This window comes from Notothenia coriiceps, unplaced genomic scaffold, assembly GCF_000735185.1.
Source record: "Notothenia coriiceps isolate Sejong01 unplaced genomic scaffold, NC01 NC01_scaffold00014291, whole genome shotgun sequence".
Classification (NCBI taxonomy): Eukaryota; Metazoa; Chordata; class Actinopteri; order Perciformes; family Nototheniidae; genus Notothenia; species Notothenia coriiceps.
Window position 1 is genome coordinate 1 of NW_011346992.1, and position 16,303 is coordinate 16,303.

At 40.1% G+C, this 16,303-nt stretch overlaps 1 protein-coding gene across 1 annotated transcript; it reads right to left on the reverse strand.

The window, feature by feature from the left end:
- Nucleotides 1–2,963: 2,963 nt before the first annotated feature.
- LOC104948400 (myelin and lymphocyte protein-like) lies at nt 2,964–9,023 on the reverse strand. Its single transcript, XM_010774595.1, has 4 exons — nt 8,862–9,023; nt 6,256–6,423; nt 4,982–5,113; nt 2,964–3,689 (listed from the first exon to the last, which is right to left on the reverse strand). The coding sequence occupies exons 1-4, from the start codon at nt 8,952–8,954 to the stop codon at nt 3,615–3,617; spliced, it is 468 nt and encodes a 155-aa protein (XP_010772897.1). The 5' UTR covers nt 8,955–9,023; the 3' UTR covers nt 2,964–3,614.
- Nucleotides 9,024–16,303: the final 7,280 nt, after the last annotated feature.

Sequence of the window (16,303 nt, forward strand, 5' to 3'; positions counted from 1 at the left end):
CTTGTAATCTCCTGTTGTCAGCAGGTGGCGCTGTGGTCTCACATTAATGTGACTTCAGTTTCCTGTGCTGCTGTCTCAAATCTTGAGTTTGATTTCAGATTGTTTTTTGTGAAATGTACACAGGTTTCTTTATAAACAGTTCAGATCAAATTACATATCTGAACCTGATTCCATTTTTTTTATGACAAGCATAACTTTCTAACTTTTGCTGGGATCTGCCTGCTCCAATAGTTAAATGCTCATCAATAATGTTGTCTGTTCAGTTTATTAGATCAGCCGTATCTTGTGCCCACCTCAACGTCCAAATACAGCCCCATCTCTCCCAGACCCACCTGGTGACGTACTCGCTAGATAGAAGATTAATCTGGACACCTCCTCGAACAACCTTTACGTAAACCAATCAACACGCAGGAGCCGGACTTCGATCTGGGAAGTGGCGAGATCCAAGCGAGGGGCACTGAAAAAGCTCTCTGCCAGAGTTTGGAACCACCTTCCTCCAGAGCCTTCCCAATCCAAACAAAAGCCTTTCACGCATGAAATACACCCGCCAAATGTCAGCCATCATTGGGGCAGAGGTCCCAGAGGTTCCTGTCCATAACCCCCTCTGGGAACCCTTTTTGGTCCCTGCTGTTAACCTCTAAATCAGAATCATTGCTGTGGCAGAGGTGAACCCCTGCAGCCCCTCCTATGGACTCACACAGACAAGATGGCCACAGGAAGCCTCACTCGACTCACAAGGGCCACCCTACTGTCGTCTTAAAGGGTCAGGAAAGGAGGGAGGGACGGGGAAAGCTCCACAGCTGGCATCAGAAACAAGGTAACCGGTGCCTGGGGAAACATTTGTGTTGCTAAATGATGGTAAAACCCCCCTAAAACAGGTGCAAGGGTCTTTTGAAGTGTCAATGATCAATGTGTGTCCTATAGGATGTAACCCATCACATTGGTTAAAAGACTGCTCCTGTCAAAGTATGATCCTCTACATGTCAACACACTCTCTTTGACTGAAAGTATCACTCTGAGCTGTATGTGTATGTTACATCCTACTGTGGGTCTTAGCAACATAGTATTCTGTGATATATAGTGTGTCATCTGTTTGTGATTGAGCTGAATGTAGTGATGAGCTGCATCCTCACAGGGTTCATCTTCAGTTTCATGGAGATACTTTTCTATTATCACCTGCTGCCTTCCCTCATCAATTATACATCACAGCTACAGTTCACTGACCTGCCATACTGCCCACTCAACCTTACCGTGTATGTGTGTGTGTGTGTGTGTGTGTGTGTGTGTGTGTGTTTGTTTGTATTACATTCAAGGTCAAATACTAGCCTGGCCTTGACCCCGCCCCCTGTCCCGCCCACTTGAGGACAGGGTTTCCCTCTCAGTGGAGTTTGACCTTTGACCTCTCTTCGGTTGAAATATTCAACAGTGTCAACCGTCGCCCGTTATCATGGAGACGGAAAAACACAGCACGTTGTTTTGTTGCAGTAACTATGAACAGGTTCAGCATAGAATTTACTCTCAATACATCTGATGAATCAATATGTGTATTCAAATGTTCAGTCTGCCCGAAATAGACCGAACACTAATGAATTGATCTCTCAATTATTGAAAATAATAATAATAATAATAATAATAATAATAATGGGTTTCATTTAAAAACCACTTCATATTTGAGTGCAAATCCTGAAGTGCTACATGCAGTGAGCATGGAACAATATAAAACAGTACACAACACGGTAGGATTAATAAAAAGCAGTGAAAACAAACAAAAGAAAAGAAATAAAAGGGTAGTAATAATTCAAATAAAAGGTCTAGGAAAAGGCTCTATTGAACAGATGGGTTTAGAGGCCTTTTTTAAAACCTCCACGGTCTGTGGTGCTCTCATGTGGTCGGGGAGAGCGTTCCACTGACTGGGAGCAGCCGAGCAGAAGGCCCGGTCTCCAATAGTAAGGAGCTTGGTCCGAGGGGGTTTGAGGAGGTTGGCTTTGCTGGAGCGCGAGGTCCGCAAGGAAGTATGAGGGGTGAGGAGTTCCTTGAGATTCCAACCAAAAACCCAGCGGATCCCGGTGGTTGGGGGCGTTGCCAAATTGCTAGAGGGTGTTGCCAAATTTCCCCATTTGTTAAATTACAGGATTTAACCATGATTTAACCAGGAGACCTTGAATTCGAACCTCAGTTCCACGGGGAGCCAGTGTAGTGATTTCAGGATGGGGGTGATATCATATTTGCGCACCCTCATCAGGATCCTAGCAGCGCTGTTCTGTACTGGAGCTTCTGGATGCTTTTGTTAGGGATCATGATGAGGAGTGCATTGCAGTAATCCAGCCTGGAGGAGACAAAGGCGTGGACTAGCTTTTCGCCGTCAGACAGAGTGAGTGTGGGGTGGAGTTTGTCGATGTTCCTGAGGTGATAAAAGGAGTTACATTACATGTTAGGCACTTTTATCAAAAGCAACTTACACACTCAATACTGTGGACAATCCCCACAGGAGCAATTTGGGGTGAAGTGTCTTGCCCAGGGACACAACGACATGCTGACTGCAGTGGGGTTTGAACCTGTGACCCTCTGATCCGAACACCAACACACAACCCACTGCGCCACACGCCTCCCTAGTTCTAGTTCCTACACAGCTGTTTAATGTGAGCCTCTAAGGTCAGATGGGCATCCATTTTCACACCCAGGTTGGTGACTATTGAGGAGAGGGTAATGTTATTAGTTGTTATTTTGCGGCTGACTGACGGCATGCATGCAGCATTAAGTGACTCATCTTATCCTATAGAATATATTATTCACTATACATGTAGTGAACAAGATTGAAACATCCCAAAAATTAAACAAAATTATATAAATTAAGATGCACAAAGTAAACCCACTTTCTTACTCGATCATCAGTTCTGATACCTTTATACATGTGGCTATTTATTTAATTTCCTCAAAATTGATCCTCATTTGGTTGAATAAAGAGACGAAAACATTTTGGTTTTGAATGTTTAAAAACAAACAGATTTATACATTTTCTTTATGAAGTCTCAACGTGTTTACAAAACCGAAGCAGTCAGTAACAAAGGCTAACCTTGCAAAATGTCCATACTAAATAACATTATCTTGTTAAGAAACTTATAAAAATATAAAATCAGCCACATCTGAATCATTTTAATCAGCTGAGAGAAAAACAAGAAGACCAAACTAAACAGTTTTAATAAAAGAAAAACAACAGAGAAACCAGATAAGAAGAGTTTGAAGATTAGAAAATGATAGAAACCATCATAAAAGGCTAAGCAGTTTTGTTGTTGATTCAACTTGATGGGGATGTATACAGATGTAGTTGCTATGCAGCATCTGGACTACATGCTGAAGAGTTTCTGTGAATCCTTTGATAGAAAAGCCTCATCTTCATCCCTCTATAACCCTGAAACCCTCCTGCTTTGGACAGCCGGACGCTGAGAGACGCTGAGGGGATCCAGATGTTGCTTCACAGATATCCTTTCCCAGCGCAGGGAGAAACAGAAACCTCAGCAGTCAGTCTCCATCAGCGCCAGCCCTCCCTTTAAATCAGAGTGTTGCAGCTTTATGCACAAGCTTTAAGGATCAAAATCAGTTCTGTTTAGAAACGTCTAGAAAGATTTCCATCGGATGGCAGAGAAGATGGTGTGGATGAAGTAGAGGAGGGTCGCCACGTACGAGAAGACCTGAAGAGACAAGGAGAAAGTCAGGGGAAGGAAGTGAGTCGCTTCCTCTGAGAATGATTTTAAAGGATAAGACATAATAATCAGCCCAGTAGAGTTCCAGCACCTTACCAGCATGCTTCCACCTTTATAGAGGACACACTATGGTCACTTTCAGGTTCATATTTGTATTTTGTGTCTCTCCTGTCATGTTTGGGAGAGGAACTCTGGGATTTTAGCCTAAAAAAATATCGTTAGGCTACAACACCACGGTAAAATAACTCATGTCCACATCATTAAGATAAAGGCGGGCTTTGTCCCGGCCATCATGGAAACTCATCTATTCACTCGTCTCATTTTAGCCTTGTTGTGTTTACTGTATACTCACGCTCTTGCAAACTTAAAGGTCCCCTATCATACTGTTTTTCATCAATATATTATAGGTCTCAGATATATACAAAACATGTCTCTGAAGTGTTTGACTCTAAACACCAAACAGATCATTGCAGCATTACCCATAATCCCCTCTGTTTCAGCCCTGTTTCCAAAGTGCTGATTCTCTGTCTGTTACTTTAGATGAAAATAAGGAGCCCCTCCCCACGCCCCTCTGAGAGAGATTTGGTTAGAAAGAACTCAATGGTGCTCTAGGAGGAGATTCAGGTGATAAGCCTTACAAAAAATCGTTATGACATCATAAAGTGGCCAAAATCTGATCAGCTCATTTTCAGACAGGTTTTTATAGAAATGGATCAGGACAAAAAGAGAGAGAATCTTTGTTCCTGAAACTTTCAGAATGTCTTTACACAGAGGGGGCACACATGAAAAATTGGATTTTGCATAATAGGTGACATTTAAACTAGAAACCTTTATCAGGTCAAGACAAGAGGAAAGGTTTTTGCAGACGAGGTAAGGTTGCAAAATCACATTATAAATTGGAGGCTTATTGGCGATGACGTTGAAGTAATACAACGTTAGCTTTTTTGCTTCTGACAATTGCATATTAGCTTAACGTTTTTAATAGTGGTGGTCATTTTTGAAGATTATCTTGCTGAATAAAACATGTGTATCGTCAACGTTTGTTTGCCACAGAGTTTATTTACGGCAATAATCCAATGGAAAAATCTCATTGGCTTTTTGTTAATGGAACCAGAGCGATGCTAACTTCCTGACTTGCCTACAAACATACGCATTCCTGCACTCTGCTCAGGTCTGTGGTCCTGAACCTTACTGTGTTTGGTTCTCTTTATTAGTTTGCATGATATAATCCTCTCTGCAGGTAATTTAACATCTGTTTACCATGAACCAGCCTGACTCACCACTGCAGAGATATCCAGTTTGTAGTTTTGGGCGTTGAGGGGGATCGTCTCTTTGATCTCCAGGGTCACTTTGGCCAAAGCCACCGAAGCACTGAGGTAGAAGAAGGCTGCGATGCCGTGATATGCAAAGTCCTGACAATCAAGGAAGGGAAAAAAAGTGTGAGAGATTCCTTATGGTGTGATGTTAGTCAGACATGTGCTGAACTGTCTCCACTGGCAGAGAGTCAAAATACACACCAACACATTCTTTAAAAAAAACTGTAACAAAGAGAAAGGTTAGTCATGGTGTCCTGCTATGTTATCACAATTGTTTGTTGTTTACAACTAAGGAAATTATCTTTTTAATTATTGTGACACAAAAGAAAATATTATTCAAGGTATGTTCAGCGTTTGGTATAAGGGCAGTGTGTCTAACTCCAACTGCACTGAGTTAGCAGCCAAAGAGCCAACATAAGACTCAAACCTAAAAGGAAGGCAATCAAAGTAGTTATGGGAGCATTATCATGTTGATTCTTTACTTAAAAGCCCTAAATCTCATATTTTACAGCGTCCAGGAATGCACCAATATGAATTTCTCTTAAGGAGCTTCCAAACTGGTCTCTGCTCAGAAATGTATGCAACGTGAGAACTTAAAGTGGCACTATTACGCACATTTTCAGGTGTATATCAGTATATCTCCTCTGACATGTCTCCATGCTTTAATGTTCAAAAAGCTCTTTATTTTTCTCATACTGTCTGTCTGTGCTGCAGCACCTCTTTTCACCCTCTGTCTGAAACCAGAGCCCAGTCTGCTCTGATTGGTTAGCTGGCCGGCTCTGTTGTGATTGGTCAACCGCTAAGAGATTTCCCGCCGCTTAGACTATCACAATACAATGTGTTGGAGCGCTAACCAATAGAAGCGCGAGTATGACATAGTGATGTCACTATGTTCCTCAAGAAAACAAAGAAGTCCAATGGAGGAACCAACAGGAACTTTTGAAGACACAACAGACACATTTCTACTCTACAGTGTTTTTTGGATGAACAGTTCTCGAGAAAGCAGAAACCAGCAAACAATTGGCATGTTCAGGTTTCCACACACATTTATCTATTTAGACAAATTCATTGAGATCAATGTTTGACAAAAATATATAAGATGAATCTCCAATTGATTGAGGGAAATGATGAGCAGGAATGAAGGGTGCACCACTTTGTCTCAAACTGCAGAGAGTCAAAGTCTTCCTGATTCAGTTTTGAGTGTTTTTTGTCTTTGCTAAGATGTGTTGAAGACTTACTGCTGCGGCCCAGGAGCCTCTGTTGTTATGCGTCCCGCAGAAGAACATCACCATCCAGATGAAAGTCATGCAGAAGCAGAAGAGGGAGACGAACATGACCCAGGCCTGAGGGTTCGCCGGCACCACCAGCGTGCACGCCACCAGGATCCAGACCAGACCCCCGAAGACCTGCAGGGACACCAGAGAGGCGTGAGAGGAGAGACAGCATGTTTCTATCAAATGTCAGCAGATAATGAGTGAAGTCAAACAATTCAAAACCCAAATACATTTAATTTAAATCAAATGAAATGGAGAAAAATGTGTCTCTTCCAAAAGATGTTCTGATTTTAAAAATAGTTGCACATTATTATGTTTAAAGAGGACATTATATGTTCATTTTCAGGTTTGAGCCTCGACTGGGACATGTCTTCATGCTTTAATGTTCAACAAGCTCTTTATTTTTCTCATACTGCCTGTGCTGCAGCACCTCTTTTCACCCTCTGTCTGAAACCAGAGCCCAGTCTGCTCTGATTGGTTAGCTGGCCGGCTCTGTTGTGATTGGTCAACCGCTTAAAGGTGTCCCGCCCCTAAGTTATCATGTACAATGTGTTGGAGTGCCAACCAAAAGAACCTCAAGTGTTACATCGTGATGTCACATAGGACAGTTTCCTAAAAAACGCTTGTATTCCTTTTTGCACACAGCTTCACAATCTGCTTGCAAATCCCTCCGTCTGATTCTTGATGGATTAGACTTCATTTGCTGTATGTCGGGATGCCTTCTATCATCAATTATCATATCCTTGGTACTGAAAGTTGAAGATGAGATTCCTCACCCCCACAAAAAAGTTGCGAAAGACTGGGCTGTGGCTGGTGTCATTGTCTTGGAACCGATACAGGGTCATCTGCATACCTGAACATCTACTTATAAGTTGATGTGTGTTTCCTTTATTCTGTCCACCCTGTATTTCCAGCACAGAGCAGGGCGTAACTGGCTCAGTTCACGCTACACCTCTGATGATTGACAGACTGCATTATTCATGGCGTTCGCCTTGAATCCACCTGCTCACACGCTGTGTTTGTGTTTGAGTTAATGCATGAGTTAATGTGAACACGATTGTAGCATTCCTCCTCACCTCAGACTTTCCTGATGTCAAATCATCACAGTAAAAGTATTTCTATCTTTTCGTATCAGCTAAAGCTTTCATTCCATCTCTCCTGCGTCACATGGGCTCATTCTAGGACTTCATCTCTGCTGCCTAATGTCTGGCTGCTGTGACCCCTTCACCTCCTTTCATACTTCTTTGTTTGTGAAATATTTCAGATGTAGGAAGGAAAATTATTTAGATTCATAGAAACAGCCTCAGGACAAAAGACAATATTCCTGTGGTTCAAGTTTAGCAATGGGTGAAACTTCTCTTCTGTGTCATTATTTATAATTAGCCATTTGAGTCAGATTGTTAGCAGTTTATTTTTTAGCTAATAAAAAGGTCAAATTGTCATCAGACAGCAATGAATTCCAAGATTGCATTTCAGCCAATGTTTACCTGAATGCAACCAAAGCCTGCTCCAAACTTGATTAGTCAATACTCCAAAAACCAGCTCGCTTCTGGCGTCAAATCCTGTCCCATTTAAAGCCAACAGAACCAATAATACATCTGATGTCTTATTGTGTTGTCTTACTTGCTTCATATTTATAGATTAGAGATTGTTCCTTTAATAAAAGTGAACAACATTTCAATTTCACTTCCCGAAACCTATGTCAATCTTCTCTGTCTGAAACTACAAGATCACAGCAGCAGCTTCCCATCAGGCTTGATTGAGAGACCCATTATGAAGTCTATAGCTCAATTATCAAAACAAAGAGTTAAGATTGATTGCAGTAAAACCGGTAAGAAGATTAAGTAATTTGTTGTTCGCACCGAGTATCTGTTCTCTTCAGGAAATACAAATAGTAAAAGCAGAAGCTGAATTTGTGTTTGAAAGGAGTGAAATAATAACAGAGACTCAGGGAAAACTGCAGGTGATGTGAAGATGTTCATCAGTCAGTCGGTCTCCCACACACGAAACCAATTAATAATTAACTGCTTTGTTACTATCCACAGTTTTTAGTCTTTACTAATTAAAACTGTTTTCATTGGCGTGCATAACAAGGCGGCTGACCAAAGACAGACAGTCAGTCACACACAGAACACAATTATAATTATAATATTAATATCAATCAACTTTAACCATTTAGCACCTTTCATGCAAGATGCAGCCACAAGTACAGAGCAAGACAAGATACATTAAAATAAAGTGAGCGAAAATAAAGACTATGAAACATAATTAATAACATGTCACAAAACAATCAAACATGAAAAGTTATACCACTAAAAGTACCCCAAATTAAAAAGATATGTCTTTAATTTAATTTTAAAAATGCTTTTCTAAGATCCAAGGGGGGGCTTTTTCAATATGAAGAGTTTAAAACGTTTTCTTGCAGATGTTGTTTTTTAGGCAGTTTTTGTACTAGTTAAAACTCAGGGTGTTTTCATTGGCGTGCGTAAAGTGGCAGCTGACCAAAGACAACACAGTCACCGACCCTCAGAACAACAATAAAACGTTCTCTGTAAGATGTTGCTTCTTACCAGTTCAGGCAGGTAGAGGATGTCCGGGATGGTCGTACATATCCCCATCCCTCTGGGGAGGTTTCCCATTGTCGCAGTGTTGGGGTCCATCATGCTGCTGCTGCTCGGACTGATCCGGGGCTCAGAGCTGCTGCTGCGTGTTAAACCAGGTGGATCCGACCGGAAAAACCGGAATCCCCATCAGCCGAGCAGAGACACGCCCGGCGGCCGTCAGACACCGGGAGGAGCAGAGGGAGGATGTGGATCTGCTGAAGATCTGCTGGAGGAGCAGAGAGAGGAAGTGGATCTGAGGATCAGGGAGAGTGATGGAGGTTCAGAGTGAAACAGACTTATCAATGTTTGACCAGCGTCAATAATTGATCAGCATGACAACCTGCAGCAGCAGCATCAACAACCTAAATGAGGCGTGTGGTGCAGTGGGTTGAGCGTTGATGTTCGGATCGGGGGGTGTCAGGTTCAAACCCCACTGCAGTCAGCATGTCGTTGTGTCCCTGAGACACTTTACCCCAAATTGCTCCTGTTGGGATTGCCCACAGTATTGAGTATGTAAGTTGCTTTGGATCAAAGCCTCTAACAAGTGACATGTCATTAATGTAACAATAAGACTGATACAATCAGATAATGTTTTTATTGAATTTGATGGCAATCATTATTGAAAATCTTATGACTTGTTTTGAACAATATGAGGCCATAACATGGATGTTATCAGTTGTTTTTGCCTCTAATGCTTCAGTAACTGCACCCACCAGAAGCTAGGGCAGAAGGGGCAAATCTGACATCATTATTTTTGACTTTCACTTAACTTTTGGCGCCTAAAGGAAAGGTATCATGGTTTGGGTAACCATAAATCGGCCGACGATCGTGAATTATGAACTCTACTTATGATCCACGTGGCGTGCCGCCCCTCCCTACATGCAGATCACGCAGACTGCGTGGGGCCTCATCTTTCGGAGGGAGCCTCATCTGAAGCGCAAATGCGGCGCAATTAGTGCAAGCGCGCCACAGTTTCGCCGCTGCCAGGCTCCGGTTCACGCGCGTGCTCCACTCGCCCCATCTTAATATTTTAACCTTTTCTTGGAGGGGGGTCATAGGGGTCCCTGGTCAGTGTTACGGGGGGCACTGGCCCCTTTTGCCCCCCCCCCCCCTAGAACCGCCCCTGCCAATAGTGTCCAACTTATTATAGAAAAGGCTGAAATATAAGTTACCTTGATATTTATTATGCGGTAACATTTCATCTCAATACAGTTTGTGACCCTGGAGCCTTTCACACCTCAGGCTGTAAACAACGGATCCATGGAAACAACAAGCATCTCGTTTGTCAGGCGAGACGTCGACTAACACCTCTGATAATCGACATGCGGGATCTGGTTTCCTGTCATCGGATCCTCCGGCCCGGAAAACTTACTCCTGATGGAGAAGAGTCGACACTCCTGAGGAAAAACCTGGTCCTCTTCTTTGCTGCTCTCCAATCTACAAAGTTAGTGTACATGGTAAACATTAGACCTTTTGGCATTATCATTTTGAGCATGTTAGCATGCTAACATTAGCATTTAGCTGGAGTATCACTGTGTCGAAGAAAAGTCTTGCTAACGTACTTGTTGACTCTTATTTTGTTTCATTACACAATATAATGCAGTGTCTCCAGTTGAATGAGAACATTAAACCAATATTTGATGTTTTCTTTCAACAGAAATAATAATTGAAAAGCCAGTCTGATGTAGCAGCTCTTCTGCTAGACCAGTGGTTCCCAAAGTGGGGGTCGCGAGACCCTGAGAGGGGGTCGCGAGATGATTCCAAAATAAAAAATTTAAATTTTAAAAAATGTAAAAAATAAAAAAATTGGATTAATTTTTTTTTTTTAATAATTATTCATAATAACGTTTGCATAGACATTTTTTTCTTTGACAATCCACTAGCGCAGTGTTTCTCAAACTTCTCCGTCTCTCTTTTGTCCTGCGGCTGATGGGTATTGTCAGGTGTCTAATCTCCAGCTCCATCAGCAGAGCGCAGTGCTGAATACTTTATTATAACGCGCTGAATATGTAAGCACATATACTTAAGAGCTGTACTTAAGTACACTTTTAAGGTACTTAAGTTAAGTATTGCAATTTCCTGCCACTTTAGACTTCTACTCCACTACAGTTCAGGAAGAATCCAAGGTCATACAGGCTGAGCAACTCATGTAGTAATTACACTGAACAAAAATATAAACGCAACACTTTTGTTTTTGCTCCCATTTTTCATGAGATGAACTCAAAGATCTAAAACATATTCTATATACACAAAATAACCATTTCTCTCAAATATTGTTCACAAATCTGAAAAAATCTGTGATAGTGAGCACTTCTCCTTTGCCGAGATAATTCATCCCACCTCACAGGTGTGGCATATCAAGATGCTGATTAGACAGCATGATTATTGCACAGGTGTGCCTTAGGCTGGCCACAATAAAAGGCCACTCTGAAACGTGCAGTTTTGCTTTATTGGGGGGGTCTGGGGGGGTCCGAAAACCAGTATCTGGTGTGAGGGTTAGGATTAGGGTTAGGGTTAGGGTTAGGGTAATGTTGTGAATCGAGTGGCCCATGGTGGTGGTGGGGTTATGGTATGGGCAGGCGTATGTTATGGACGATGAACAAAGGCCACTCGACTTTAGGAACAATATTTGAGAGAAATGGTTATTTTGTGTATATAGAAAATGTTTTAGGTCTTTGAGTTCATCTCATGGAAAATGGGAGCAAAAACAAAAGTGTTGCGTTTATATTTTTGTTCAGTGTATCATTTTGTGGGGGATATTTTTTATTTAACTGAACGTTATAATAAACCTAAAGATACTTATTAATTTCCTGAAAATGTTGTTTAATGACTCAGTATATTGGACAAAGAGATAATAATAATACACTTTATTCATATCACTTTTCACACAAGAGATGCAGCTCCAAATACTGAAGAAAGTACTATAAAAAAAGGTCAACAAACAACACAATCCAACCATAAAAAGACAGTAGATGCTAAAATATGTGGATGAAATAATGACAGTGACCATCAAAAATATTAAATTAGTTTGTTAATTGTACCTTCTAAGTTGACGAGTTGTGTGACATTTTGTAAACAGAAGTTTTGTTTTAAGTGTTGCTGTTAAAGGCAGCCCCTACTTTAATAGACTTTTAAAGACTTTTCTACACTTTTGGATGTTTTGTTCACCGTAAAGTGGAGAAAAACATTTCCTTCAGGAATAAAAAGTAATTGATAGACAAGTAGTCATTTTGTGGGTGAAGTATTACTTTAAAATACGTAAACAAATGTATTCAATTAAACATAACGCTGTCCTATGTTACATTGTGTTAGTAGTATGTTGGTATACAGAATGCAAACAGTACACACATCGTTACTCAAGTAGAAGTTGTAAAACTCCGGTGAAAGTAGAATACTGACTAAACTTCTTTACTCAAGTCAAAGTAAAGAGGCTTTGAAATGTACTTCAGTAACGTACCCATAACTAGCAGCTGTTTTAAAGAGTACCTGACCTCCCTTTATATTAATAGAACAATAATGTCATTGTTAGCTAATGAATGTTTCCATGCTGAACAACGGCAACATGACAACGTTTTCATTGGTCCCTCTTCTTTAGAGAAGACCAGGAAATGATGGATACACGGATCGTGTTCAAAACAATAGGCACGCAATGACTCTAAATAATAATGATCACGCCACCAAACACACATTCAAACTAAAGGAACCAGCCTGTTTGGAAAATGTGAGAAGTAGAAAGTACAGGTATTTGTGTTCAACATGGAAGAAGTAAAAGTAAAAAGTCGTCAGAAAAATAAGTAGTGGAGTAAAGTACTGATACCATAAAAATGTACCTAAGTATAGTAACAAAGTATTTGTACTCCACTGCTTCCCACCTTGTAGTTATTCTGTATATTTATATTGTGTACTCGAGATGCTTTATAGATGTATTTCACAGTCGATATATTTTCTATGTTATTTTACTTTCAATTGATGTGCAATGTATTTCAGTCCGTTCATGTTGTTTTAGTGATTCAGTAAATGGGACTTTAGGGTGAGTTAAAGCAGGTTTTATGTATCAGTTTGCAGTAAACAGACCTGACAGGTGTGGATCAGTTAAAGCTGACAAAGACGGACGGGCTGAAACGCCTCTGTGAGGAAACTGCCTGCGTGTCTGGCTGCAGTTCAAAAAGAGACATGAGCTCTGAGAGCTATTTTTATTGTGAGGAACGTGTGAACAGTTCAGTTTGGATCATCTTGTTTTACAGAATGTATTCAGTCACAATGATTTGCTGTTTCATATTGGAAAGTGTTCAGAGTTATGAGCTGAAGAGATCCAGATGAACAGGTTGCTTTTCACTAAGAGTTACCACAAATAGACTGCAGTCAGGAAACAAGACTTAACGTTGGAAAGGAATCAAAAGGTGTTTCCAAAAAGTTATTTTTAAATACATACGTGTTTGTAATTTATTAAGGACGATGAATATGCAACAGAGACCTGACATCTTCCATCCCTCTCATAATGATGAGACCAAACAGTTTATTATTTTGGAAAAAAAAGACCTCCCTGAATGTGAAAAAGAAAAATAATAAAGTTTGTTTTGTCATTTTTATTAACCTTTCCAGAGTTACTTTGAAGGCCAGTAAAAACGTTATTTGCATTTATAGCAACAACAACAAAAAAAGTGTATATTGTCAAATATTAAGGTATTTTAATTGAACATATTTATAATAATTGTATTGTATTTCAGTTTTAAAATGTGTTCCCATTTTTTAATCACATTTTATTGTATTTATGTTGGATAATAGTCATGTATTTTAATAATGTATAGCTTTTTACAATGCTGGAATTATTAAAAGCTTTTAATTAACACATTATAATCATTTGTGTCTCTCGTGCATTGGTTTTAATGGTGAAGTCTTCTAATTATTGTGTCTGAGGAGGTCAATCTGTCTCTGAGCTGTTTCAGAATATCAGATCTGATCTGAAGGATGTCTGACGCTGGTTAACTTCACTCTGACGTGAAAACCACAGATGAAACTTCTGATAAAGACAAACATGTCCTCTGTATTTCTGTGACTATGCCACATATATAATTATGTTACAACTATTATTCAAATTAAACTAAACAATTATTGTACAGATAACAAAAACGTAGTCAAATCATTGAGCTTGTAAAGATATAATGTTGATAAAGCTCTGTATGTGAATGTATCTGTATATTTAGGACTATTTTTAAGGTATTGCAAAAACATTTTTACCACTTAAAGCGATGTAACTTTACAATGGGAATAATAGAATATATATTTAATGTTGCAGGCTGGCAGCTGTAAAGTTTGAATTCATTTTAGTTTAGCTCCTAGGTATAGTTTCATATAAAATAATAATAATAGTAATAATAAAAAAAAATAATAAAATTTTTTATTAATAACCTGAATTTGGAAAGTAAAAAAACTTAAGTGACGTAAAAAAAAAAAAAAGAAGTAGCATGAAATTGAAATACTCAAGTATAGTACAAGTACCTCATGGTGCACATTAATTACAGTATCTGAGTAAATGCACCTACTTTTTTTTCCAGCATGAATAATAACTCGCTAATGTTTTCTGCCTCTTTATCTTATCAGCTTATTGAAATTCTGACTATATATTACTCTTTATAGTTGACTTAATCTGCATTAATTTCACATTGGTCTTGCACCAAATCTGCCCTATTTTATTCTACTATATTCTACTCTCTTGCACTATTTCTATTTTATTTTATTTTTAATTTGTTTTATTGTTTTAAGTCTTATATTATGTTGCATTGTTGGAGGAGCAGGGGTGTCCAAACTACGGCCCGGGGGCCAAAATGTGGCCCGCGGACCATTTTGAATCGGCCCTCAGCAAATTCAAAAAGTATAATGACTAAAGTATGATTAACTTCAGTCAATTTAAGTTGAAAACATGTTCTAACAAATTGATAAGTTGATAATAAAAAAGCCCAATAACTTATTTTCATAACAACCTTGAAATATACCCTTCATATTTCCTCTCATTATAGGCAATCTGAAGCTTCTGTTTTAAGGATGAGCTGCTAACAAAATAAATGAAACCCTATGGAGAGCTGTGATGTAGGCAGTTTTTTCAAGTATAAAGAATAATTTACCTACATTGGATTGATTTTTCCAACTTATAACCGAACTTATTAGGCAATATACCTATAGGGAGTGGAACAGCCCTTCGTATGTGGCCCTCGGTGAAAAAAGTTTGGAAGCCTGTGAAAGTGAAGGTGCTGCAGTGCCCCCTGCTGGTCAGATGCCGCAAATATGTGCGCCAGTCTCTGCTGCTTTACGGTATTTGAGGTGCGCCTCTACTACCGTACCTGAGACATGGCAGCGGAGTTACGTCATCTCCGTTCACTCCAATGGACCACTTTTTTACTTACTCCATTTTGCCAACCCAAACTTCCAGGTACATGACGGGACACCTTGCTTGTTTTTGTTGTTTGCGCTCCTCTGGCTGGGTGCTGGCAGGTGGAGGGCAGTGATGTTGGCAGGTGGAGGGGCAGTGATGTTAGCTGTTACACACCAGTCTCAAACTTAACACATTGCATCCTTCTTTGCAGTGTCCTTATTCCTGGAAGGGGAATCTGCAATTCCTGCAGAGTTTTGTAACCCGTTGGTCCGCACGCAAAGCGAATTTTTAAAGCCTTCTTAATTGTCTCATTGCTCCATTTCATCCCCTTTGTGGTGAGTCTACCTAATGCCTTAAGTTGGTCTTTTAAAAATGTTTTCTTATATTTCTTGTCCCTAATTTTCATTGTTTTCTTGAGAGCTGCATTTTCCTTCCTGATTTTTCTTAGTGCAGCCTTTGCTTTTTTGGTGATTCCTTCTTGGCTCTTTAATTTTCTCTTGAATTTTTTGAATAGATCTGTTTGACTGGCTGCTGGTTCCCTCGTATGCTGACTGGCTGCTGGCTGAGTGGGTGGTGTCCGCCCTCCCTGTCTCTCCTCACTAGCCATGTCCTCTCTTTCTTCACCCTCACTTTCCTTTCTCTCAGTCTCCTCATCCCTTCTTCCCCTCAATCTTTGAAGACTAATGTAAGTAGAAGACATGGCAGCTGTAGCATTTTTCGAACATTTTTTAAAAAATATTATACCACTTAAAAATAAGAAATATTACTTTTGTTACTAAGAGTTTCATACTTATTATACCAGTGTCACCTTTTCACACTATACGCTGTGATCATGAGCTCAGGCTCCTGTATCATTACCGATAGTCCGCTGACTCTGAGCTTTGGGCTTTCCTCGATAGATACAGGTCCCGGCTATCCTGATGAAAAATAAAAGTCTCTCTGTTGCATGGCCACTGTTTGATCAACGCGAATGGTGAATCGTGGTGCAGGGCCCTTCTCTTTTGACCACAGGGCGATGCACGAAGATGGTGTGGTATAG

Coding starts and splice junctions, on each gene's coding strand:
- LOC104948400 (XM_010774595.1), bottom strand. CDS start 8,954: ATGATGGACCCCAACACTGCGACAATGGGAAACCTCCCCAGAGGGATG. Junction 6,424..8,861: donor TCCTCTACCTGCCTGAACTG/GTAAGAAGCAAC, acceptor GTGTCCCTGCAG/GTCTTCGGGGGTCTGGTCTG. Junction 5,114..6,255: donor GAGGCTCCTGGGCCGCAGCA/GTAAGTCTTCAA, acceptor CTTGATTGTCAG/GACTTTGCATATCACGGCAT.